Below are 27,552 nucleotides of genomic sequence, written 5' to 3'. Positions count from 1 at the left end.
ATCTACCATTGTGTTTTCAGTTCTGCTAAGTTCGTCTTCACCACTGGGGTTATTTAGTGCTACCTCCTTCTTCCACTCAATCTAAGCCCACTAGCTGAACCAGAGCCCCTGGACAACAAAGAGGGCAGGGAAAGTGTGCAGACAGCTACCACAATAAGCCCAAGTCACAAAAGCCACTGGGACAAAGGACTATGCTGACTGTCACTCCAGTGGGGTCTTTGTTTAAAAAAACAAAAAAAATATGGCTGCTCACAATTTGACTGAGCTCTGCAGGTCACTATTATTGGGACATACTCTAACATTTGTTGGGGAGTCTGTGTAGTTTTAAAAAATGCTCTTTTTTTTTTAGAGACAAGACAAGACGAGGTGTACATAGAGGGTCAAATAATATAAAAAGTACAACACTGACATTTGTCTTTTCTTTAGACTTCCAAGTATGTTTAAAGTAGTCTGATACAAGCATCACAAGCGTTGCTGCAATTCCTGGAAAGCTTTATGTCTCTTGCAACCCCACCTCTCTTTCTAACGGCTTAGCACAAATTTGGTTAGCAGCCGCTTGATATGACTGAGGTTGGGAAAGAGAGGGGCACATTTTCATGCAGTGATGATACCAGATAGAAGATGCAAGACAACCTGGATTCATCAACACCTTGCTTATTCACACTGACCCGTCAAAGGGCTAGCAGGAGAGTCGATGTGTCTGCAGAGTCTTAGACGTTCTAGAGCTTCCAGGCTAAAGATGGCTGCCTTTATTCATAACGCAGACTCATGTACTGTGGTTTTGTGCTTTGTCGAGAGTATAGCACAGCCTTTCTGAACTTTCCTGCACATCTTCCCCCAAGGTTGAGACACCCACATCACATACTGCCCTGCTTCTAATTTCACTTATTTTACCTTGTATATGACCTTTCTCATTATAAAACCATTAATATGGGGAAAGGGACCAATATGTCCCTAGTGTGCCCAGAGGTGGTGCACACACAGAATCTCTTTTTCACTTGGTACAGTTCCACCTGAGTTCTGGTCTTTCCTGTGTGTTTGGTCACAAGAACATCCTGCAGGCTCCGAGTCCTTGTCTTAGACATTTCTACTAGTGCCTCCCTGCTAGTCACTGATACAATATATCCTTCTACACGCTCACTAATCAATGTCCCTTCAATACAGAATGATTCACTTTTAGCTAACAACAGTTATCTCTGTGTGGTTGAGATCGTTCTGCATTTCTTCTCCTCTTTCCTCTCAGACTAGACAGATCTCAAGTTCTTCTCATCTCTACTAAAGTCTGATGGTGGAGGTAATGATTTATCTTTGGGTTTCTCTTCATAATTTGTTGATTTAACGGTCTCCTGTGCTGCTCTGGATGAGGCACAGTGGTACAAGAACCTTCTGTTTCTCCCCCTTTGCACCATTTGTTGTACTGTATGGCAGGGTTGTGTACCTTCACTGTGCAGTTGGTCAATTTTTGAGACACACACACACACACACACACAATTTTTCATTAATTTTTTTTAGGTCTTATGGGAGAAAGTTTGTAATGCAGCCTCACTCTAATGTCTTTAACCTGAAATCCCTATACATTTTTAATGTTTAAAATGATCAAAGTTATCTATTTTTTTGGTCGATTCCTCCATTGTTATCATGCTTAACAAAATTTTCCCAAATCCAAGAGCAGATTAAGATTCTACATATTCTTCTACTAAACAATTGTCTGGAATCTATTGTAATGGTTTCAAGTAAGGGTTTAATTTAAATAAGTAAACATACAAGTAAAATAAAAACCCCTCAACTACTTGCCCCAGTATTGCTTATTGGAAGAGAAGATCTTTTAATTCTCTTCCTTCCTTCTTCTCTCCATTCCTCTCTCCCTTCCTTATATCTTTTCTTCCTTCTTTACTTTAAAAAAAATTCTTTATATATATTTATATAATTTTACACACACATAATTTATATATGTGATCATATTACACACAGTCTGTTTTTTGTGCCTTCTTCCCTTTTGTTGCTGCTTCTTTCTACCCTATTCTGCTTCACCTGCATCACACACATCCCACCCCAACCCTAAGTAAGTATACATAAAGATATACGAGGTGTGATCGAAAAATATGCTGAATGTTTACATTAAAAAATTTATTACAGTAAAAGACACATTGCCATTAATCCCCCTCAAAATACTCCCCCTCGCTTTGAACATACTTATCCTTCTTGCCACTTTCTGAGCAGTTCTGGAAGTCCTCTTTCATGAGTGTCTTTAGTTTAGTTGTCATGGCTGCCTCTATATCCTGAATCATTTTGACTTTGGGGAAGAGCCAGAAGTGACACGGTGCCAGATGAGGTGAATAAGGTGGACGAAGACACAACTTAATGTTTTTATTGAACAAAAATTGCTGTACCAGAATGATGTATGACGTGGAGCATTGTCATGATAAAGGGTGATTTACGGCACACTTTAAAACACACCTCTCAACCGTAGCTCACACCCAACTGACTGCACGGAATAAGTTGAAACTTGTTACACACTGTTACTAAGGTTCTACGTGCTGCGTCCCATATTGAAGATCCCTGCCCTTCCGTTGGATGGCACTCGGCATAAGTGTTCACCATATTATTTTTATCACAATGGAAAGGCTCCGTATCACACATTGCTTCTGGTATATGCCAGTTTCTGACAATAAAAACATTAAGGTGTGTCCTCATCTACCTTATTCACCAGATCTGGCACTGTGTGACTTCTGGCTGTTCCCGAAAGTCAAAATGATTCAGGACATCAAGGCAGCCACAACAGTGCAATTAAAGACACTCAGGAAAGAGGACTTCCAACACTGCTTCAGAAAGTGGCAAGAACTATGGGATAAGTGTGTTTAAAGAGAGGGGGAGTATTTTGATGGAGATTAATGGCAATCTGTCTTTTACTGTAAAAAACTTTTTTTATTTTAAACATTCACCGTATTTTGTGACCCTACCTCATGTATGTACATATGCATATTCATATGTATTTTCATAATATATACAATTTTAATTTTTAACTTCAAGCACAGATCAAAGGCAAGAGGAAAAATGGAGTGCTTTTGATTGTTCAGAAAAAGAAAAACAAATAATTGGTTCTTATTTTTCTCATAGTGTTCTCAGAAGTCCATCTAAATTCTAAGAAGGCAAACCAGCGTTAACGGTTTTTATTGGTTCCAGCATTATTTGTTATAAGTTAAGTTTATTATATAGTAAAGCCCATTTATTTACCCTATTTTGTTTTATAGAAGGAATATTTTGTATAATCAGTGTATTTAATATGGCTTTTTTATGGAGTTCCCCATTATTTCCTTATGTAACCCTTATGGGTCTCTAGTCTATTTCTTTACCAAAGATGTAGATGGATTCTAATGTTTTTACCATTGAATATTTCTGTTAATTTTGGAGAATATAGACTAATTGACTTGCTACATAAGATTACAAATTAAGTAAGACATAATACCCGCTTGCACAAAGATAATAAAAGTTAAGACTTGTACCTAAATAAAGAATAAGGCATAAAATATTGAATGTCTTGAGATAAAGAAAAAGGCTATATACTCCTAAGGTAGACCTTATGAAAATTATTAGTTTTTTCATTAGGTAGAAAATAATCCTGAATTTATCTGTTTCTGGACCAGTTCAGTAGCCTCTCTTTTCTTTTCAACCCCTTCACTGCAGCCAGAGTGATCTTTTTGATCAAGTTGTTCTGTTGCTAAAGACTGTGCATATCTACCTCATGCACTTACAATAAAATTTAAAATCCTTAAAGTGAATTACAAATCCTTGCATAATCTGGTCTCTGCCTATCTCTTAAGCTTCATCAGACCCTATTCTCTTCCTTCTTAACATTATGGTCCAGCTACACTGCCCTTCATTGAGTTCCTTGATTGGAATAAGATCCATTCTTCCTCAGGTATCTCACACATGCTGTTCCTGTCATGCCCTCCTTTATCTCTCCTTTTCTTTTTGTTCCATCTAGTTCTTCCTCTTTCAAGTCTCAGCTTAAGTGTCACTTCCCCAGGAATCGATTTTCTCAGTCTAAATTAGATCTGTGTTAGTCTGGGTTCTCAGAGATGAAGACTCCAAGATGGGATTAAACATGTAGGATTTTATTAGGGGAACCACCCATGAGAAAAAGTGGAGAAAAATCTGGCAAAGGTGAGAATGGCTATCAGACCACCACCATGCAAATCTGACCCGGAGGGAAGGAGTGAGGGAAGAAATGTTGAGTGGAGGCCTCCAAGACTGCCCTGCAGTTTAAGGAAGGTTTGCAAGGCTATTGGGAGTCTTCAGGCTAGAGTCAACCATCACAGGAGTCCCCTGCCTTGCAAGATTGGGCTTGCCCTAGTGGTCCTACTATGCACAATCCTTGGCTTGGAGCAATGAGGAAGTGTGGCCTCCACACAAATGTCATCGATTTCAGAGCTGGGCAGCAGGATCCTTCATCAGTTATGCTTTCCGTAGTTAGAGGATTGTTGGTGAATATATACCACCACATATGCAGTGTTCGTGGTCACCACAGATCCCCAGGGCATATTCTCTCATAGCACCCTGTTCTTTTTCTTCATTAACACTTTTATGTATTCATGTGTAAAAGCTTCACCAAGGTAGAGATTGTTTTTTTCTTTTTCATCACTGTATCCCAGGACTCAGAACAGTACCAGCCCGTAGTAGGCATTCAATTAAGACCTGTTGAATCAATGTGATCTTAATTTCCAAGGTTTATAACTAGAAGTGCCTCTAGTGTATGAACATACATGCCTTCTATGATACAACTTTATATTACACCTTTATACCTGGACTCATATATCTAAGGATCAGAGCCTCTTAGGAAAAGAAGACCTCAACGTGTGAGCATATGGATGAGATTTTTGTTAGCTTCTAGAGGAAGCTCTGGTGATAAGATTACCTGAATGAACGAACAAATAGCATTTGTCTCACTTGGTCAACACTGTGTCCTCTGCACCTGGATTAGTACCTGTTACACAGTAGGAGATCAATAAAGGGTTTGTTCAATGAATTGAGGGGGAAATTAAAGACGGGATGTGAGTGGAGGAGGGAACTTTTTGCTCGAACACGCATTTTGCTTTAGTTTCAAGTAGAAGAGTGCTTATGGGTCTGCAAAGCACTACAAATTAGCCAGTAGTGTATGTGTCTTCCAGCAACTTGTGCACTAATCATTTTGGTGTTAACAGAGATACCTGTGTAGTCCTAGGGAAATGGTATGGTTTCTCTGGACCTCAATTTCCACATTTGCAAAATGAGAAGTTTGCAATGGGTATCATGCAAATGTTTTTTAGCACTTGCATGCTACAGTTCAATTCATAAACACAAGAACAAGTTGTACCTCAGGCCACTGACAATTCTTTTAAGTACATAGATATATAGATTATATTTAGCTCTGAATAGTTACAGATGCTTTTTTTTTTTGTTTCATTTCTTCTCTAAGTAGTCCTTTTGGTCATAAACTGGCAGGTTCATAAAGTAGAAATCTGTTCTTATGAGGAATCAAAAGGAGCTTTTCCATATAGGTGAAGAGAGAGAGGTGCACAGTAGAAACCTCATGCTTTGGAGTGGGGAATTGCATAAAGGTTGCTATGACCAGCTTTTATGTGTGGAGCAGAGAAAGGGAAATCAAGAATTCTAGATGCCACGGAAAAGAAAATGCTCAAATCTGTCAGTTCTGCCAAGCTTATTCCTTCAATCCAGTACTTCTCTATCAGCTGGATGGTTCTTGCTTCCATTTATATTCAGTTACATAAGCAATATTAAAGAAAAATTACTAAATAAAGACAATTCAGTCATGGTTCTAACGCCAAAGGTTGTTTTTAATTTTTCTGGTTCATAACTTTATTTTCTTTATTTATTTACTCACGCACTTATTTGTTTTAACACAATTGCTACAATAGTTATCAGCAGTCAGATATTTAGTAAAATGTCCCTCCATTTGGGTTTATGTGATGTATACACACACACATGCACGCACACATATATTTACCACATTTGAAATTAAAGATGGGAAATTAAAAATATATGAGTCAATTAAAGTAGTAATTATAAACCCATTGTATAGTAACAACATTTTAAAAATGAAAAATAACTAGTTTTTACCAAATAAAAGAACTTAGTGAGAAGAGTAGTATTGCTTTATATTTGTGCAATTCTCTGTAATGTCTGACTTAATAGATGACTGATGGTTTCTCATGTGAGCTTTATTCAGTCTGTTACAAATGTTATTTTGATTGAATTATGTGGAAGAACTTCTGCTTCTGTTGATAGTTGGAAAAGAAAGACGTATTTTCATAACCTTTTTAGGTAATTGTAGATAGTCTTTGAAACTGCACCAAAATTCAACAAGTGATAGTTTCGTAAACATTAGTTTTAATGTGGCAACTGAAATCATACAGTGAACTTTCTGTGCTATGTTACATTAAATCCCTAGGTCTGTCTTGTACTTTGAATGGACCATGATTTTGTAACGTTATGCATTGGCAGTTGGAAATATTGATTGACTGAGTTATTCAGATCGTCCAAATATTAACATGTTTCATTATACATTAGCAAAGAAACCAGATCCATTAATATCTCCATCGGTCTCATCAGAAAATCTTTATGTTTTAGAAAGTTGTCAATAGTGGTCAATGCAAGTTTAAAAAATTTTAATTTTTGCTTAAAAAAACTCATTATCATTGGCAACAAATACTGTCAATTGTTTTCCTTAAAATGATAGACTCACACCTGGATTACATTTGAAAAAGTGGTGGCCAAACACCTGAGTCTGAAAACATAGTTTATTGATCTGTCATTCTTTCATGAAGTTCTATGAATAAAGCAGCTAGTTCAGCTTCAACTCAAACAATTGCACAAGTGCTTTCCTCTGGGCAATCATTATATTTCAGTATGTAGTAGAAGTGCTTTATAAATACTGTCTAATTTGTCACACAGAATATTAAAAAAATGTGTTCCCAAAGTTTGAGGTTAATAAAATTAATATTTTATATTGCTTCATCAAGGATGTTCTCAAGTGAAACTAGCATTTATAGTGAGTGTGTGTTGATGAGAATGCAATGACTCAGGACAATTTGATGTTACTGCCTTGCTTTACATCAGGAACCAAAACTTTTACCCACTGTTAGTTTTGTTCCATCAGTGCAAATGCCAACATAGTGAATAAAGTGAATAACGTTTTTGTATCACTATGAAGATAGTTTTGACCTCACAGACCTCTGAAAATATCTAAGAGATCATATTATGAGAAATGCTGCTCTACTGTTTCTACATCCTATCTTTAGCCTAGTAATTGTTACCACTGAATTTTTAATAAACACATTTAAACTTATATTTTCTATCAATATCAGGAATTAACCATTATCCATTACTTCCTCTGTACAAAGCAAAATCTTAAGTATACTTTTTAAACAACTACTCTTCTATCATCTCAGATATTTTATTCTAGTTTGGTATTATCTTTAAGAATCCTTTCTTAGTGGTATAAATTTTATTTTCATGATCAGAAATTAGTTACAATTAATTTAACATTTTATTGGTTTATTTGATACTCTGGTCGCCATATCACTTATCTTCCCTACCCATGAATGTCTCTTTTCACTTTGAATTGAGGAATAATTCTTTCCAAAGGGAAATGTACAGAATAGTTTTTGAATTTTTTCAGGACCAAACACGTCTTTCTTTATTTTGCCATCACACTAGTTGATCTTTTGCTGTGTTCAGAATTCCATGTTCAAATCTCTTTTCTCGTCTTGCAGCATTTAGTGACGCAGATGAGAAGTTTACTGGCTGACTGTTTCTTGTTTTGTTAAAAGTTACTTTGTTCTTTTGCAAGTTTTTTTTTTTTTTTTTTTTTGTAGCACTTTCTATTTAATCTTTAACATAGAAATTTTTCAGGGATGTGGCTCAATGTGTTTTTTTTTTTTTATGATTCTTTTCAGCACTTTGGAGGCTTTCATTCTCAAGACTCAAGTTTTTCTTTAGCTGCAGGACATTTTCTTCTATTATTTCTTTGATTATTTCTTTTCCCTTTAATCCTTTTCATTGCTTTCTTCTATAACTCTTGTTTGTTGAACATTATGCTTCTGAATCTATTCTGCATACTTTTTTTAAAAATAGGATAGTGCTTTTTTTTTTTTTTAAAGATTTTATTGGGGAAGGGGAACAGGACTTTATTGGGGAACAGTGCGTACTTCCAGGACTTTTTTTTTTTTTTCCCCAAGTCAAGTTGTTGTCCTTTCAGTCTTAGTTGTGGAGGGCACAGCTCAGCTCCAGGTCCAGTTGCCCGTTACTAGTTGCAGGGGGCACAGCCCACCATCCCTTGCAGGAGTTGAACCGGCAACCTTGTAGTTGAGAGGAAGCGCTCCAACCAACCAAGCCAACCGGGAGCTCAGCGGCATCTCAGCTCAAGGTGCTGTGTTCAACCTTAGTTGCAGGGGCGGAGCCCACCATCCCTTGTGGGACTCAAGGAATTGAACCGGCAGCCTTGTGGTTGAGAGTCCACTGGCCCATGTGGGAATCGAACCGGCAGCCTTCGGAGTTAGGAGCATGGAGCTCTAACTGCCTGAGCCACCGGGCCGGCCCCTCTGCATGCTTTTTAACTATGTCTCTTAATTTTTTTTTCTCTAAAAACTGGGAAAATTCCTTGCTTAGATCTCTCAGATCATTCATTTTTTTTTTGGTCTTTTCAATTCAACCCTTATACAAAATTTTATTTTTATTTCAAAAATTATATATGCTGTGTTGTGATTATTTCTTTTTCGTAATAACCTGACCTTGCTTTCTAGATGCAGTTTCTTTGTAACATTATTATCTGTGTCCAACATTATTTTGCTAACCAATAAGCTGTTTTGATCATCTTGAGGCTTCTGTTTCATGTTAGGTTTCCTTAAATATCTGGTGATTCTTAGTTCTTTTATTAAAAATGAAGAGTTTGATCACCTTTCAGAGCTGGCAGGTTTGTGAGAGTGGAGCTTACTCCAGAGCCGGCTGTTCTCGTATGTGGAAGGAATGGCCACAGGTGCTCAGGGTTCCTGGAAGATTCCTTTGCATAGCACAAGTGCGGTCCAACGGGGTAGGTGGTGATTGGACGCATTGGAGGGTTTTCCTGTTGTTTTAAGCTAATTTTTTTCTTGGTTTCCATTTGATAGTTTAAAGTTACTGTAGGTATTTCACCAGCTTATTTTTCTCTCTAATCCTAGGGCCCCCCAAAGGCCAACTCATTTTGTATTTGAGAAGTGCACACTATAGCTAGTTCCTTTGGGTACTGTACCAAAGGAACAGCCTATGACTGGCTTGGTCAGAGTCCCTGAAGACGCTGAGCTAGAGTTTTCCAGGCTCAGTAGGCAAACTGGTGCTCACTTATGCATTAATCCCACGCACCAGAACTGGGGTGTAGCTTTCTTCACTTTGGTTTCTCCTCTATTCCAATCTCTTCTGCTTTCTATCTTCCAGAATTGCACAGAATTTCTGTTTCCACATTGACTATCCACATTATTGCTTATCTCACTTCAGGGAAATCTTTGAGAGAGAAGTGCACACATGAAATGATCTTGAGATGAAAATCTGTCAGGTAGCCTTGTAAGAGATATTTGTGGTTGTTTTTTCTGCTAGAGATTTGATCATGAGAAATTCATCTGAAGAATTGATTCTCTTTTTAATTTTTAAAGCTAATTTGATTTAAAAAGGATTCTTTCCTTTAGAAATTGTATTTTTGTTCAGTATCTAAAATATACTGTTTTCAATATTTCATAGTTATTTCATTTACGTTTCTATCATGTCGATGGTATAACATTTTTCCACAGGACATTTAAAAAAGATGGCCTCCAGCTACGTCTAACTAAAGATGAATAAGGAGAAGTTGCTACGCCTCATCCCACACGATTTATTTGTGTTGCTTGATATGATACATACCCTGCAGAATGTTGCAGCACCTTGGAATTCTATAGATAATCTGAACGCATTGTCTTTGTCTTCAAGGAGTTTATAGACTTCTTTGCACAATTTCTCTAGAACTCTGAATTTGGAAATCCTCTCATTTAAGAAACCCCCTGTTACATTGGTCTCTTGTAGGCAGTTTAGTTACCTCTTTTCAAGTAACTTTTTTTCTGATTACAAAAATAGAGCATAATCAAGAATTGGCAACAGAGAAGGATGCTTAAGAACGGAGTCTCTGGTATGCAATCCTGGTTTAAGCTGAGTGCTACGTGACCCTGGGCAAGTTACTTAGCACTTGCCGCTCAGTGTCCTCATCTGCGTAAAGGGCATGCTTGCCATACCTGACGTTAAGGCTGCTATAAGAAATAAATGCATTTATTCAGGGGCTTAGAACACTATCTGGCTTATGGTAAGTGCTCAACAAATATGTGTGACTTATTATTGAAGACTGTTTGAAAAGTAGAAAGAAGCAAATAAAAATTCACCTATCATCACTGTAAACATTTTGGATTTTGATTAATATACACACACATGCACATAATTTTTGTGTAGATTGTGATCTTTACAAATTCTGTACATTTTTACATTCTTTTCTTGTCCTCTTCCTTCCACTTTCCGTTGTGATGTCTTTCTCCTATAGTTGTTTCTAGTGCTTGATGGTGTGTCTTTCCTGCAGCCTCTTTTCCTAATTCTCTCGATTGTTTAATTAAATTAAATTCCTAATCCTCTCGATCTCAGTTTTGAATTGTTTAATATATGGACGAAGAGCATGCTTAAGGCACTAGCAAAGTGGGGGCAACAATGAGAGAGGGAGGGAGGGAGTGTGAAAGGGAGGGAGAGAGAGAGAGAGAGAGAGATTATGCTTCAATCAGTGGGTCAGCATATTTTGCTATTAGTATACAATGGAATTGTCTTAATTTCTATACATATAAATTTTGTTTTACAGTTATTATTTTTTAAAACAGCATTTTATGTGGTGGAGGGTATCATAGTATCTTCGTTGAATTAACTGAATTCTCTCTCAAGCATAACAGTCTTCAGCATGAAGATTATCAATATCGTCCCAGGTTTGGGCATTCATTTCACTTCCGTTGAATCTTATGTGGATTAGGTCAACAGCAAAGGGTTAGAGTCGTCAAGGACAAGTGCTCAGGGTAGAAAGTTCCTAATACATTCAATCCTTGTTCTAACATGGAAGGTATCTGTTATCTCTTGTGATTTGCCTCTAGCAAGCACCAAAAGGAGGGATATTTCTGAAGGTAGCCAGCAGTGAAATGACTAACATTGTTGGCATTTAAATTGTGACATTAACCCTGGCTAGGATGATTGGTTCATTAGTTTCAATTTGAAAGTCTTATGCTGGTAATGGAGAAAATACCAAGCTTCCAAAAGAAATAATAATTGTCACTTCTTGAAACTTTGCTCTTGAGTTTAGTTTCTGAATATGGTCATTTTTTTTTTGGCTGGGAAGCTGAAGTGATTATATGTCAGTAATCAGCTACAGTAGATCAACTGCAAGAAATTGAAGCGGATGAAGACGGAACCCTAAGTTCTGAACACTCAAGAGTGTGAGATAAGATATTCTATTGATCTGAGATGTTTGTTTTGAAATAAATTAGACTATTTTCCTTGTTTAGAAAAAGATAAGATATTCTGTTTGGGGACTAGAATTCATACTATCTTAAGATAAAAGGCTGTGTGTGTGTGTGTGTGTGTGTGTGTGTGTGTGTGTGTGTGAGAGAGAGAGAGAGAGAGAGAGAGAGAGAGAGAGAGAGAGAGAGAGAATGAGATGGGGGAGGGGGAGACTGAGGTAGAGGACCTAGCATAAAATCCTGAGAATCATATAAAAGCTTGACTTCTTCTTAAAGTGAGGGTCGTGGCTTGTTCTGGGTGGAAAAAAATTCTTCTTTGCTTAAGTCAGTGCTGGGATAATGGACAAGAGGTGGGAGAAAGAGTCGTGAATATCAGATCTTTGCTGGTTGAATTGTAGCCTTCCCCTTTGTTTTGCCTCTGGTCTGCATGTAGGTCTGCTTGGCTTCTTAGTGCTGTAGCTCACATTTAAGGAGTTGAAGAAATGAATCATCATTTGTTTAATTTGAAGGTGAAAATTAGGAGATGAGAAAAAAATCATTTAAATAGGATCAGTGCTTATTAAGTTAAATGTACAATTATGCTTCCTAAAATTAAGACAGCTTACATTTGTGTAGCACTTTATAACTCACAATCAACTTTATAAATATGCTACAAATTGATTTTATGAAAACATGAAAAATATAGCTCCCTCATTCCCATCATAGTATTTGAAACCCCAACTTATACTTCAATTTCTCAAAGAATTTCTGTTCACTCATTCAACAAATGTTAATTGAATACCACACATGTGGCAGGAGCAGTTCAAAGTGTTTGTGATACATCTATGAACAAAACAAAGAATCCCAGCTCTTACGGAATGCACATCCTCATGAGGGTAGACAAACAGTGAACCAAACATAATAAATAAGGAAACTGCAGTGAATGTTAGAAGATGGTGACTGCTAGGAAAGAAAAGATACAATAGAGAGCTGGATAATGGACATCGAAAGTTCTAGAGGGATAGGAAACTCCAGGGTGGGTAGAGGCAGGTCACTGCCTTAAATAGGGCGGTCAGTGTAAGTCTCATGGTGGTGAGATTTGGCTTAGAGGAGATAAGAATTAGCTTTGGGTATTTGGGGGAAGAACATTCCAAGAAGATGAAACAGCTGGAGCCAAGGCCCTAAGGTGGAGACATGGTGACCAGTGTAGCAGGATCAGAATGAGTAACAAGGCGAGTAGCAGGAGAGGAGGTTGGAGAAGTAAGGGAGGGAGGTCCTGGAGGGCCTGGAAGACCATTGGAAAGTTTTTGACTTCTATTCTAAGGGAAATGGGGGTTGAGCATGAGTGACATGAGCTGATTTATGTTTTAATGGGGTTTCTCTGGATGCTGTTTTGTTGAGAATAGACTGGAGGGGAGACGGAGCAATGGTAAAAGCGGGGAGTCTTAGCAGGACTATAAGTTATCTGCTCTTGTGTAATTTATTATTGCAAAACTTAGCAGCTTAAATCAGAAAATATTGTCTCGCAGTTGCTGATGGTCAGGAATCTCAGAGTAGCTTAGCTGATTGGTTCTAGCTTAGGGTTTCTCATAAGGTTGTAGTTAAGTTCTCATCTGGGGCTATTAAAGGATTTAAGCATTGACTCTGGAGAATCTACTAAGCTCACTCACGTGGTTGTTGGTGGTCCTCATTTCCTCATTAGCTGTTGGTCCAAGCTTCATTTCCTCTCCACAATAGGTCAGTTTGCTTGCCCCGGAGTAATGGGGGGGGGGGGGGGGTGGGGCAGAAAGAGAGAGAGAGAGAGAGAGAGAGAGAGATTGAGATTTACCAAGATGGTAGCTTCAGACTTTTATTATGTAATTCTGAAAATCACTTTTGCCATATGCTTTGGTCATATAAAGCAATTCTGCTACAATGTGGGTGGGAACTTGAGGAGGTAAGGATCATTGGGGGCCTCCTAGGACAGAAATTAGAACTGAGATTTATTCATCTCCAAAACCATCCTCCCCTTAGATTAAGACAAAAAAAAAAGAAAGCTCCCAAATAAATAAAACTAAAAAACAAAAACTAGTGCCCTCTTAGGAGTTATGAAAGAAATGGATGGTGAGAAATGTATTGAAAGTGGTAATTTATGTGAACACTTCAATGTTCTCATTTTTGTTTTGTGGTCCCAAGTGAAATGGCCTTATGTCTGGATCTGTTGACTATTACTACACTTAATTTTAGGAGGTGGAGACGTTGTGTGCTAAGTTTTATATGCTTCTTTTTAGCAAAGCATTCCTGCATTAGACTCTTGTTAGCGCTGGGGGTGGGGGGGCGCATGGTAGCTTGTTTCTGGCAGAGAGATCTGGAGCTTCTCTTGACTTGTTGGTTATGATCTCAGTTGCATGACTGCTCCACCTCTTTCACTACTAAAGCTGATGACTCATCTCTCAACTGTTCTCCCAACACCCACAAAATGAAGTAGTGGATTAAAGAAAACAAATGAGGAAAAAAAATTATCTGTGTGATCTAACCCAGCCTTAGCCTTGCTGTGAATTCTTGGGTGCTAATCTAGACTTTTTTCCAAAAAAGGGCCAGGAATCTGGTTTATAGTTGTTTGGTTCCGTGTTCGAGGCTACCCAGAATAACATACCTAAAGCTACACGAAAGATATTTTTAAAAGTCAACCAGAGCAGAATTGGAATTACCAGTACAAAAGAACCATGATGAAATCAACTTCAGAAAGTGTTCCAAACTTTGGCAAAAGCTGTTCTGCAAAACTTTCCGTTTTTTTTTTTTTTTTTTTTTTTTCCAAGTCTACATTTTGCTTAGTGGACCAAAGAGACTGTTCTGGTTTTATAAAACCAAGCTTTATTGAACAGTGTTTTGTACCAAAGAGATTATAATCTGTGAAGAAAAAATCCAAAGTCATTGCAAAGTTACAGGGAAGAGCATAAGAGGCTCCTATGGCCATCAACAATGTTAAAAGAAACGATAAGTAAAGTTGTGCTTTTCGAGAATATTTCTTTCCATCGATCATGTAAGGATTCATCAGCCATTTCATCGTAAGGGAAGGGCTGATGAATCTAAATTTATGAGAGAACACTTGTGCTGGGAACAGATGAAATCAGCAATTCAGGAAGCTCAGCAGGAGGGAGTAGGGACTTGAAGAAGGAAGATTCAAGGAAACATCTCTCCAGTGAATCAGGACACTTCGTAGTGTAAATCAAGAGTTGGCTCTTAGCCTTTAGCCTGGCGCTTCCTGCTAAACTTCTGGAAAGTAGCCAGTGTTGTAATTAACACCCTCCTGCCCCCAGCAGTATGTGCTTCTCTTAGGCATGAAAGAGAATAAAATCCTCATCTTTTTCGATGATAAGGTCACTGCAAACCATATGAAGCTTTTCATTCCTTCCTGTAAGACTGAGCATGTTTAGGAAGTGTACATGGTGCCTGAACACTCGTGGGCAATGATTAGGGTTTAGAATCTTCTATCTAACCCTTTAAGTGAAGGCTGTAGACCAGGCATCCAGGGTGGCCCCAAATAAACTGCTGTGGCAGGGCAGGTGGTGGCCCTGCCATAGCATAGGCCCACCCCCTCTGCCTTCTTGGTTGTCTCCAGAGGCCTTACTCTTCCACTTGTAGACTTTTAGGAGTCCACCAACATTTCTGTCTCCAAATCCAACCTTATCCTATATGCTTAGAAATTTTTACCACATGAAAATGCTATGTTACTGTTAGACCAAAGTATGTAAATTTTTCTAGATGTCGCTCCAAAATGAATACGAGTGTACTCTTTTTGTCAGAAAATTGTTATTCTGCATTACCGAAATACTCTCCACCTTAAAAAATATTTCCCACATCTGCCCATTTCAACATTGAGCAGCACAGCACATTCCTACCTTCCTTCAAGTGTTTGTAGAAACTGGTTCCTTCTTGATCCTCTGATTCGGGTAGTCCCCTCTCATGTACCCTCAGGACACCATCCATTTCCCTTTCTCACATTCATTGCTCTTGTGGTCCTATCTGCCCCACTGGCGAGCAAGCTACGTGGGCTATGGGACAATACCTGTATCCTCTACAATTAGCATGTGTCTGGTACCTATTGGGCTCTCAAATACTTACGGAATATTGCTAAATGAAGAACTTCATTTTCCCTTTAATTGATAATTGTCTTTAGCACTGTTAAATTATAATCAACTTTACCCGAAACTGGTATATCCACAACCTTTACAGGAACATAGAACAGTGCAGTGATAATAATACCTGTTATTTGTATAGCATGTGTGGTTTATAGAACTCTATTTTATCCATTATTTTATTTGATTCTCACAATCACATTGTGAGGTAAGTAGGGAGGGTGTTACTATTCTTACTCAAGTCAAGATACACAAAAAAGCTGAATCTCAGTGTCCCATCACTTAAGTGTCACCACACTGCTGAATGGTTAGTAAATCCCTTCACCAGGGTATTTCTCATTTACTTCCAGAAACTTGATTATACCCTTTTAATCTAATTCATTTGCAATTGGGTTAATATTCTCTCTTTCTTCCTAATCAGTTCTACCACACCACAGGCACAAAGAGTTCAAATCAGGGGCCTGGAGACCGTCTAGCCTAGAATTCCAACCTGCTAATTGTGAATTTCTTGCCCCCATCCCCAGATATATCTTACCAATGTCAGCGTCATTTTTCTGACCTTATGCCAATGCTTGGCACCATGCCGGCACATAATGAACCCTCAATTATGGAGACATCACAAAGTGAGCTGTGAGACTATCTACCATTGGAAAGTCCTGTAGGAATGTCAACAAAAAGGGACCTCTCGTAGGATGGAATTGCCATTGAAGGCCTTTGGTGGCTGAATTTCCATTGATTAACGTAGGTGTTGCCTTCACCAGTCCTGTCACTTGTCCATGTCATGTTACTATGAGTGGACAAAGGTGTTACTGAAATGCAGTGTCTCATTGTTCCATCTTGTTTCCATTTCAACGAACAGGTGAAAGAGCGCCAGGAGATGAGTGCCAAAGCCTCTCCATCTCTAGGCTCTTTGACTTGACTGCTGGGGTCCTGACTGGGCAGCTGCTGAGAACTGTCATGGTCTTAGGATATTTGAATCATCACATCCTCCTTAAGAAATTGCAGATTTACCCAAGTTTGGCTTGTTTAGGATTGATAAATGATTACTCTAGCCCCTTTCTGTCAATACTCTACTGAAACGTCTACTAAAAATTCCCAGACACGTTCCTCACTCTCCATGATGATTTTTATAACTGGTAGCTTCTGTGTCATTTACATATATGTAGTAGGATCCTGTGGCAACATGGATTCATATGTAGAGTCTGTCTCATCTCTGTTGTTTCGTACCCTTATTATGCAGCATATCGGCAATGTGTCTTGTTTGCAAAGTAGCTTATATTGCCTTTTTTAATTAAGAGACTTTTGGATTGGCCTATAATTCACTAGTCATTTCGAATGTAGAATAAACTTGATAAGATAATTTTTAATAATCATTCATGTATGATTATATTTAATATGTTGCACATATTTATCATTAGAACTCAGAGTTAAATGAAACCTACTTCCCCACGGGGTTTAATTCTAGTACTCATTAATGAAGAATAATCAAATAAAATGACTTGGCTCCTAGAATGATTGGATATGGAAAACCAAGTGTGAATGGGACCAACTTACACTTCTTATACAACCTTTAAAAGGTCATTGTTCCTTCGCATAGAGAGTGAGAAAATAAATCAGTGGCTTTATCAGTGCAGTGTGGCAGGCACTTTAGTTTTAATCTTCCCTTGTCCTCTATTCTGGGGAAGTACAAATTCACCATATCATGTGTGTATTAGTGGGATTAGGAACATTTCTCTGATAAGGAACCTCACATATCTCTTGCTTTCACAGTAATAAACGACTGGTGGCCCTAGTGCCCATGCCCAGTGACCCTCCATTCAATACCCGAAGAGCCTACACCAGTGAGGATGAAGCCTGGAAGTCGTACTTGGAGAATCCCCTGACGGCAGCCACCAAGGCAATGATGAGCATCAATGGTGACGAGGACAGCGCCGCTGCCCTTGGCCTGCTGTACGACTACTACAAGGTACATCTGCAGCCCTCTTCCCTCCTCCTCCTGCCCCCAGGCCCCCCCTTGATGGGTGGAAGAAGGGATAGATTCTTTATCCCAGGCCAGAGAATGAATAGTATTTCCACTCTCCCTGTGGAATTCAGCCTCTTCCTGTCCTCATTGCCTCCCTGCTCTCCCACTGATGAAGCTCAACTTCACCACCTACCCAGAGGGCGTCGCTCACTCCGTTCACACGCGCACGTGTTATCTACATATAATTCCTACTTCATGTCATACTGCAAATACTTTCTTGCTGCCATTTTTGCTTTACGACTATTACTTTTGGTGAATGAAGAATATTATATTGTGTAGCTGTGCTATAGTTTAGTCATTGCTCAGTTGTTCGGCAGTTAGGTTGCTTTTAGATTTCCGTTTCATAAGAAACATTCAGGGTTTCCAGACATTTCAGTTTTATAAGGAATATTCCAATGAATGCTTTATGAGGTAGACTTTTGCAGCAATTCCAAAACCTAATTTTGTTACAACCCTAACTGTCTCCATTTGTTTTGATGAGTACTAAATATTTTGAAAAACCTTTAAAATAAAATGAATGTACTTCACTAATATTACAAAACTACCAACCGTATACAGTGCCATCAGAATAGGAGTATTTCAGGAAATCAAGCAACAAACAATGGTCCGTCTCAATTATAAAGGATTATACTTGGTATGACCTGCTCCCTTAGAACCTGTGAAGTGTGAAAAATCAACAAGTATTTCCTAAATGAGGAGATTTATTGCTTGCTTTGATTATAAACACCATTGGCTTATGCTGGGAATTGGTATAAAAGTGAGAATGGCAGTGTTTATTTTGCTGGTTGGGCACAGAGAACTCTTTATTTTAGAATATGAACTAATCCCCACATCCCCCTCTTCTTCCATCATGAGAAAATCACCCAAGAGGAATAATTTTTCTTTTAGTAAGCTCCAGTCTTGGTTTCCTATTTCCTTCCTGCTTCCTACTTCCTGTTTCCTTCTCGCAGTCTCTACTGTTGCAAGTTGTATTATTCCTTCTCTCTCCTCTAAACTAGTTTTCATGCTTTCCAAAGATCTCCCACCACCACTAACCCTACGCCTACTCTTTTGCCAGAGTTCCCTACAATTATTCATTCCTTTCCCAGCTTCTTCTCATTTTTCCCATTCAGACACCCAGGAGGGCTCCCTCTGTGGGAAGATGAATGAAAGCCGAGCCAAGTTGGCCTTGTATAAGGTGAAAAACAAGGTATAAGTAACTGACAGGTCAGCCCATCCAGGGTGTATTAAATGAGGATATTATTAACTCAAATAAACACATCTTTTATTGTCCTAGAGTGGTAGAGAAATATATGAAGGACATTCCACTGGTACCCTTGCCAGTCTACGCTGACTTTTTCCGCTTACCAAGAAGAGTGCAGTGGGCAGATGAAGGTTTAAAACTCCCAACATGACTCCTGGCATAGTGGCATAGCAAGAGGGACTTTAATGTTGGGGGACTTGGGCTCTAGATGAAAGAATGTTTTAGAGGCTAAGCTACATTTCATGTTAGTAGGCCAGTTTCCTCCAATGAACAGGCAGGTAGCACCTAAAAAAATGAGTTTGTAAAAACAAAGATGGTTTCGTGGTAGGCTTTCTTTCTCCTTTTCTTTGTGTGTGATTTTTTTTTTTTTTTTTTTTTAATTTTTAATCCTTTTCTGACTTAGGAGCTCATTTGAAAAACATGGGGTGAATTCTACATGTTTTGGAGTGAAAAATTTCAAGATTTATTGAGGATCGTACAGAACTACAGAACTTATCAAATTAGACTGCTTTGTGTTCTAGGCCATTTGTTGAAGGTTCAGCTTTATTAGACTTTTGTGTTAATATATAATGTTCAGAAATGGTTTCATCCTTAGGACGAAATCACAAAACAATTTTCTTTTATGATTAAAAAAAATAGTTAAAACTTGATAGTTTTATCAATTTTTAAAATCTAGTAGCACATTAAAGTGACCCTGATTCAATCACTTGAGTCATTACAACTTCATTTATAGCTATATTAAAATAATATATTAGTTAATAATTTTATGAGGCTTGGAGGAAATATATTAAGATATATTTTTAAGAGATATATTGTTTTATTTTTTAAATAGATTTTATTCCATCACTAGACATAATTCCATATATCTGTATTAGATGGCAATTATTTTGTACTAATGAAAAAGATAAACATATATCGAAACAAAAATCATTAGTAATTTATGAAAGCAATATATTTTATTTCCTATAGGCTCAGAAGATAGTTAAGTATTAGTAAATATGGTACCTGGATTACCTTCCCTCTTGTACATTTTTAATATTTAAAGGAGCTGAAATTACTGCTTTCTGTAAATATTTTGAGATGCAGAGTAGGGAGTTTACATAAAACTCAATTTGTAGCCAAGTTTATAATTCTTTCTGTTGAATCAATATTTTCTGGGATTAATTTATTAATTTAGGTAATAAAATATTTTAATAAAATGTTTTCTAAGACTGTGTGAATTAGGCAGTTATATGGCTTCCTTTATTTCATGTAAGTTTTCCTACATTTTTGCTTGAAACATTTTAAATATTAAACAATTAGTCTTGTTTCCAAAAACTCTGTGTCCATATTTTTAAGCCTTAGTTAGCCCTTTGGGTGTTCAGAGTTTATATATGCTGGTGTTAAAGTTATAACAAAGTCAAATTTATTTTGAGGGTAGATCTTCTTTCTGTGGTAAAGTAAAATGTTAATGAGAAGAGATTCTATTTTATGAGGGTAAAGTTTGGGAAGTCAAATTATTGTAACAATTCCTGCCACATTATTATTTAAATTCTATAGACTTTTTATACCTCTTTGGAATGCTATTTGATTCTTTTTGTAACATACACACACCATTTTTCCTTACTCCTAAGATTGGAGTACATCACCCCTCAGGGGACTGTAGTGGGTTTTGTTAGAGAGGAGTGTGTATGACAAAGCACTCAAGAAATGCTGTTTCCTGTCCTTGGAATCTGGCAAAGGCATATGTTGGTATAATACTTTATACATTTCGAAGTCTTTTCACCTGTATTTTAAAATTGTCACTATAGGATCACTGCAGTGAAGCCCATCGTGTTTAATATTTTATAGTTTAGGCAACGGGATTTACTCAAGGTCACAGGTCAGTCTTGTACACTTCCTAGTATCTATTTCATTACATTGTCTGTATTGGTTTGTAACAGATTACCACAGACTGGGTGGCTTAAATAACAGAAATTTATTTTCTCACAGTTCCGGAGGCTGGAAGTCTGAGATCAGGGTGCTGGTAGGGTTGGTTTCTGATGAGACCTCTCTTCCTTCCTGCCTTGCAGATGGCCATCTTCTTGCTGTGTCCTCACATGACCTTTTCTGTGTGTGTGTGTGTGTGTGTGTGCGCGCTCCTGATGTCTTTTCCTCTTGTAAGAACCTCAATCCTGCTGAATTAGGGTCCCACCCTTATGACTTCATTTAACCTTAATTATCACCTAAAGATCTTATCTGCAAATATGGTCACATTGGGGATGAGGACTTCAACATATGAACTTTGGGGGCACACAATTTCATCTATAACTGTCCACCACTAAAAAATGCCTTTTTTTGAACTCACTTGAAATGGGTTCAAATTTTTAAAATATGCGTTTAAAGCTACTTAGATGATATCTATTATAAAAATAACCAAATTGCTAGAATCTTTCATAATTTAGGGACTCAAATACTAGGCCAGTTTTCTATCCAGTTCAAGCGACTTACCAAGAGCAGCTCAAAAGTCAAGTGTGACCTTTTGATGAATTTTGAGTATGACAGAAAAACATGACAGATTCCATTAGTTAGTTATTTTTCAAAGTGGTTTGACTTACTTTATCTCACTTTATTTTCCCCCAGTGGAGCTGGTGGTTCATAATTATCTGATTCCAGCTCTAGTGAAAGTACTCTTTCCTGGCCAGTTATTTTCCATTTATTCTGTTGACCTGGTACTGCTGGAAGTCAGTTTGTTGGTTTGTTTGTCCATCCGTAAAGCCATCCATCCATCCATCCATCCATCCATCCATCCATCCATCCATCCACAGATATTCACTAATTAGCTGTGACCTTCCAACAATGGTAATAGATATTATGGGGGGGCAGGATTGAATAGCCAAAGACAGATGGGACCCCACTCAACACCTCAGGGTGGTCACACTCCTACAAACCTATAGTCACAATGAGAGGTAGTAAGTGTTGTAAAAGGTATATGCTCCAGGAGCCGTGAGGAAAGTGTGACACTTTCCTAGAGAGTACAGGTTTTCCAGAGGAAGCAGTGCCTACTCCACTGGGAAGAAGAGGAGGGTTTGTCAGGTAGACCGATGAAGAGAGAGCATTTCCGGCAAAGGGAACAGGAGATGAGAAAACATGAGGTCTGAATTCCAGTTGTTTTCAGTGGAATCCAAGTAACCAGTCCTGCTGAACTGTGGGAGGTGACTGAAGGGGACAGGCAGTAAAGATTGGTCAGGGAGTGGGTAGATCACTCTGCAAGAGGGCAGGCTGGTGGGCTGGGCTTTGTTCTCTGAAAAAGGTGCCCAGGGCTAGGTGCATGCCTTGCTTTTTGCTGGATGAATGAGCGAATAAATGATTTAATACATATTCATAAGCTGTTTAATTTTTCAAAAGAGCTTTTCATTTTAAGTTTATATGAAAATGCAGGAAAGCGTAAGGAATAAAATGAAATGTACTGTAATTCTTGTACCATACTATTTGGCATAATTTGCTCCAATACTGAAAGATTTTGAACATAGGCCTGGTAGATTAGAGAAATGACTTACACATATTACAGCAGCAGCAGTGAGGTGGGTTATAGGTAGAAAATCCAGTAAGCAATGGTCCAGATAAACAATGGCGGTAAGCATGGTGGGAGGTGTTTCCTGGGTCCGCATGTGAGGTTCTCTCTAAGTCAGCCACTGAAATAAACACTAGAGACAAAGCATTGGGTTTAGGAAATCATTAAGTATTTATTTGAATAAAAGCTGACTATTGATTGTGTGTGATGTGTGTGTGTGTGAGTTAGTAGGGGAACCCCATAACGAGGATCCAGATGTCTAAGATGATTCCGGGATTAACCACGGTGGGGAGTATAGAAGAAAGGCTTTGGGGAGAAAAATACTTGTATATTCAGTTTGATGTGCTTGTAGAATATCCAGGATACACAGTAGTGTGGTTCTAGACTCAAGAGAGGGGTCTGAATTCAGACATCTCAGGTTCTCTATGGAGAGCAGCTTTGGGAGGCCAAAGGTAAATGTGGTTCAGAGTTGCCCGGATGGGAGCAGACCCAAAGGTTAATAACAACCCTTGATGCCGGGTGCCCAACACTGTATCCTAAGTGGCATGTTCGGGGCTCTCATGGGTATATCTTGGCGACAGTAACATTCACTTCCATGAGTGTTTGGGAGTTGCTAACATGTTTTAGTGTTTGGAATCCCCATTAATTCTACTTCTTGGGTTCTGCCTTTTGTAGGCCATTTTGATTGATGGATGGATTCATTCTTTCAGTAAGTATTTAGTGAAGGCCTGCTACAGTCCACACACATGGGATATAACCATGCACAAGATGCATGGTTATATGGAGAGTATAGGCAGATTTCAGATGTGGACATTTAGATAGGACTTGAAGTATGCTCACAAATTAGCCTGGAGAAGGCATAGGTAGGGTGGAGCAGGGGAGTGGGAGATGTTGCAGGCAGAGACGGCTTTGTGTGCTGGCTCTGCTTTGAGAAGGAGCATTGCACGGTCTGAGATGCAGTGTGGCTGTCCTCATATGCATGGCAGTGATGGGGGCCACCCACGCTGAGGTGGGAGACTTTCTGGGGGCCATGTTCCTGAGAATAATGGGAAGCATTGAAGCGTTTTATGTAACAGTATAATGGGACCAGACTTGCATTTTTAAGATCACTCTGGATCTTAATGAATCTAGAATGGATTTGCAGGGACTAAGTGAAGGGGAGACCACTAGGAGGTTGATGCAGCAGCCTAGGAAGAGGTGTTGGAGGCTGAACCAGGAGGTAGGCATCCAGAGAGAAGTAGACAGATTTAAGTCACATAGGATTTAATGCAATGTCTTTAAGTCTCATGCTTATTATAGCAGGGATCAAAATTTCATTTTTAAGGCTGAATAATGTGTGTGTGTGTGTATGTGTCTGTATTTATATCTATATCTGTATATCTATATAATCTCTATCTCTATCTCTGTCTCTATATCTATATATCTCTCTCTACATATTATATTTTGTTTATCCGTTCATCTGTACATGGACATTTGGGTTCTTTTCACCTATTGGCTATTGTAAATAATGCTGTTATGAACAGGGGTGTGCTGGGTACTGAAATTTTCTATCTTCAATAGATGATAGGAACTATGTTTTATTCATCTCATTCTATCTGGCGCTTACACGGTACATTGTAGACCCTCAACACTGACATGAATGAAGGACTTACAATTGATTTATTTTTATTTAACAAATATTTATAAAGTATCAAACAATCTAAATGCTTAAAAAATTTATTCATTTAACTTTACTAAAAACCCTGTGAGGTATAAAACTACCAGTAAGACTGTTTCATACATGAGGGAAGTGAGGCAGAGTTTAGTTAGAGTTAGAGCTGGAGGTTTGAACCCAGACAATCCGGTCTAGGTCTCGACTCTTAGCCACCCTGCTACGTTGCCTCCCTGGTCCAGCGACTTGGCCGGTATATATATTCAGAGGAGTGGAAACCATGAGAGTTGCTATGGGAATTCAGAAGAGGGATGCTTCTCATAAATGTTCTTTTATGTCAAAATAGTGACGACTGCATTTTGGGTACAAGGGAATTTGGCTGGAAGAACAAAACAGAACAAAACCCCCCAAATTATATAACCAACCAAACAAATCCAAACCTATTATTGCCATGTTTGAAACCATGGCAAAGATATGCAAAAAATTCAAGCTGCAGTAGGGTGATTAGATGATGGTCAGAAACGCAGCTGGTGGGGATCCCCCTTCTCTCAAGTAGTACTTTTTCAGTAGTCTTTCAGGCCATGTGTTGGCATTGTGGCTGTGAAGACAATAATAAAAGTGTATTGGAAGAGAAATTGTGGAAGCAAGTCTTTGAGCTATGGAGGGAGGGTGAGTAAAGGTGGTCCAGGTATATCAGAGGCTGCTCTCTTACTGGACAGTGCAGCGCCATGCTCCCCTTCATGTCAGCACCCGAGGTCCCTCATCACAGTAGAGGGTCAGTCCCTGTTCCTTCACAGGATGCTTGTTGTAACTCCAGGATGATTTCTGTTTGCTCCAGGGCACAGATGTTTGGGTTCACCCTCCAGTCATAGTGTTCCACTCCCCCGTCTACTCCCAAGGTGGGGAGGGCTCAGGAGTCGCTCAGGGCCAGGAGAGTGGGCTGTGTCAGCAGTGCACAGCATAATCATGACTATTGTGGTTCTTTGTTTAGAATCACCCCGTTTGTCTGGTGAACTGTTATTGCCACCTATTTAACCTTTAACCATCTTATGGCTATAGCAAATCTGCCACCTTCTGGAGAACATTCCATTTTGGTTTCTTTGCTTATGCTGGTATCTAGCTCTGCACATTGTCATGGTTACATCTGTGTAAGTTTGATTGATTGTTGCTGATGTTTCCAGGTTCCTCGAGACAAGAGATTGCTGTCTGTAAGCAAAGCAAGCGACAGCCAAGAAGACCAGGACAAAAGGTAGGTACAGTGTTATGTACAGGATTATGCCTGGCTCCCAAAATAACTCTTGTTCCATGTTTTTTGAAAACAACAGTATTAAACTATGATTTTTGTTGAGAGGAGATGGGGTCAAGAAGCATAGCCTCTTCTATCTGTCCTTTGGAGGCTGGACCCAAACTGGATCTCTTAGTAGGGAGAGCAAATTGCAGTTTTGGGTTGTCATCCAAAGGGTCTTCCAGTAGGCTCTTGATACACTACCCTTTTCCAAGGAAGCTGAAAATGGCCATAGTTAGAGGTGGTATGTTGGCGACAGGACCCTGCTGGGATCAGCTTTTCTGTCAATCCCATGGCTGGATAACCGAGACCAGGCCCTTGAGTGGATGAGACACTTGAGGTTGCTTTTGATGAGGGGAGAGGAAGGAAGCAGGGCCCTTTCTCAGCCCAGGGAGGAAGCCCTGGGTAGTAGCCAAAACTGTTAGGGTACAGGGTCAGGAGATCATTATGTAACACCCCTTTACTGCAATCCTGAAATGAGAACCAATTGGAAAACAAGACATAGTCAGACAGATTGAAATTAAAAAGGCAAAAAAAAAAATCAGTTTTATATCTGATGAAGCCAATTAGATAATTTGATTTTGAATCCACAATTTGTAACATTTTAGTCCTGCCTTGGATTCGCTTGCTTACTCATGTAGTCCCAGGCAGGACTTCAGGCCTCCCTGAAGGGACAGACCACTTGTGACATGGCAGGGATGACTAGAGGGTCCCCACTCTTTGGCCAAGGTGATCCAGACATAAAGAGGAAACCCGAAGGGACTGAATCACCTTGCTCAGCTACTTCTCCAAACTCACCAATCAAATACATCTCTTCCCCTGCAGAGGGATGGAGATGCCGCAGTGCTTTTCTATGGAAGGTTTTTTGTTTTTGTTTTTTCAAATTTGGAAATATGAAGCCAAGAGAAATGATATCCCCTGCTAAGCACATATGTCAGAATCTTACCTGGCTTTGATAAGAACTGCTTATGACATTATGATCTTGTTATATGACTAGCAGTGGGGGCCATGCCACCAACCAGCAGCTCTGGGCTATGTGTATCACCTCCAAGGTACACCCCAGCGGAAGATTAAGCCTGTCTGCATCTGATTTGCAGTTCCACAGGGATCTTCTGATGCTCCATACTGCCCTGGGGCCCTGGGCCCTAGTTGGTCGCAGTGATGACAGGGAGAAAGAGGCTGATACTCTTCAGGTCCTGTAACTTTTCTTCCACCTAGCCAGTAGTTATTAAACTAAGCATATGCTGTCTGCTAAGTCCTATACCAGCAATCATAGAGGGGTCAGGGAAAAACAAATCTAAGATGTGTACTCTGTCTGCATTCTAATAGACAAAAGAGGCCATGTTTTCTTAAAGCATCTTTTAGAACACCATGAAAGAGTGACAGCCGCTCATGGTTATTTTTGTGATTTCAATGGAGCATCTTTTAAAACAGCCAGCTGAGGTATAGGCAAAACCACCTTGTATAGACTAATTATGACCTAGTTGAGTCTGATTCAGTGTAATTTGGAAGGATGTCATTAGCTCTGCAGTGCATTCATAAATTAAAGTGCCATGTGCTAGCATGATAGTACAACTGTATACAGAAATTGCTACTTTGAAAAGTAGAATCTCAAAGACATGATCCAAAAATTTTAAAAATGCATATTTAATGCACCGTTCTTAGCATTGCAATTTTTCTCATTTTATAATATTTTGTTCAGTTTTAAATTCTATCGCAGGTGAGTCAGTATCTCACAATTCTTATTTTGTTCAAATTATCTATGTTTTGAATGTTTTTCTGAAGTTCTCTAGCATCAGCTTTGAAAGCCAGTGCTGTCCTACAGAGGCATAGTTACACATTATGGTGCTGAGTCAGTTATCTCCCTGTCATATAGTAATAACGAATCAATAAATGTATATAACTCTATAATTTGCTTATTTATTTGTTTATAAGAATACCCCAAGTCTTTTGACTTGTGTTTCTTATTTAGAATTCAGGTCTTTTTGCATGAATTAAAGAATTAAGAAATTTGGACTAAGCAGGACTCTAACTATAGTGCAGTTGGTTAACTTTGAACATTTTGGCAAAGACAATAAGACTGCTTGTGCAAAAAGCCCAGAAGCTTGGAAACAGGGTCATTACTTTGGTAGCTAATCAATGTAGACTAATCCTTCTACACCCAATTTGCAGGACATT

General features: G+C 38.8%; 1 protein-coding gene across 3 annotated transcripts in view; it reads left to right on the top strand.

Moving 5' to 3' along the window:
* The window catches only part of GRHL2 (grainyhead like transcription factor 2), a 151,486-nt gene that overhangs the window by 24,735 nt on the left and 99,199 nt on the right, over positions 1-27,552 (top strand). For all 3 annotated transcript variants that reach the window (XM_019754156.3, XM_019754155.3, XM_019754154.3), the window contains exons 2-3: positions 17,411-17,606; positions 25,271-25,338. In XM_019754156.3, coding sequence (XP_019609715.3) covers positions 17,439-17,606; positions 25,271-25,338 — 236 coding nt within the window. In that variant the 5' untranslated portion in view covers positions 17,411-17,438. The remainder of the gene's footprint in view (positions 1-17,410; positions 17,607-25,270; positions 25,339-27,552) is intronic.

Source organism: Rhinolophus sinicus, chromosome 6 (genome assembly GCF_057876585.1).
Source record: "Rhinolophus sinicus isolate RSI-liver-muscle chromosome 6, RSI-T2T, whole genome shotgun sequence".
Taxonomy (NCBI): domain Eukaryota; kingdom Metazoa; phylum Chordata; class Mammalia; order Chiroptera; family Rhinolophidae; genus Rhinolophus; species Rhinolophus sinicus.
Note: the sequence above shows the minus strand (reverse complement) of the source record. Positions and strands in the feature narration are given on the sequence as shown.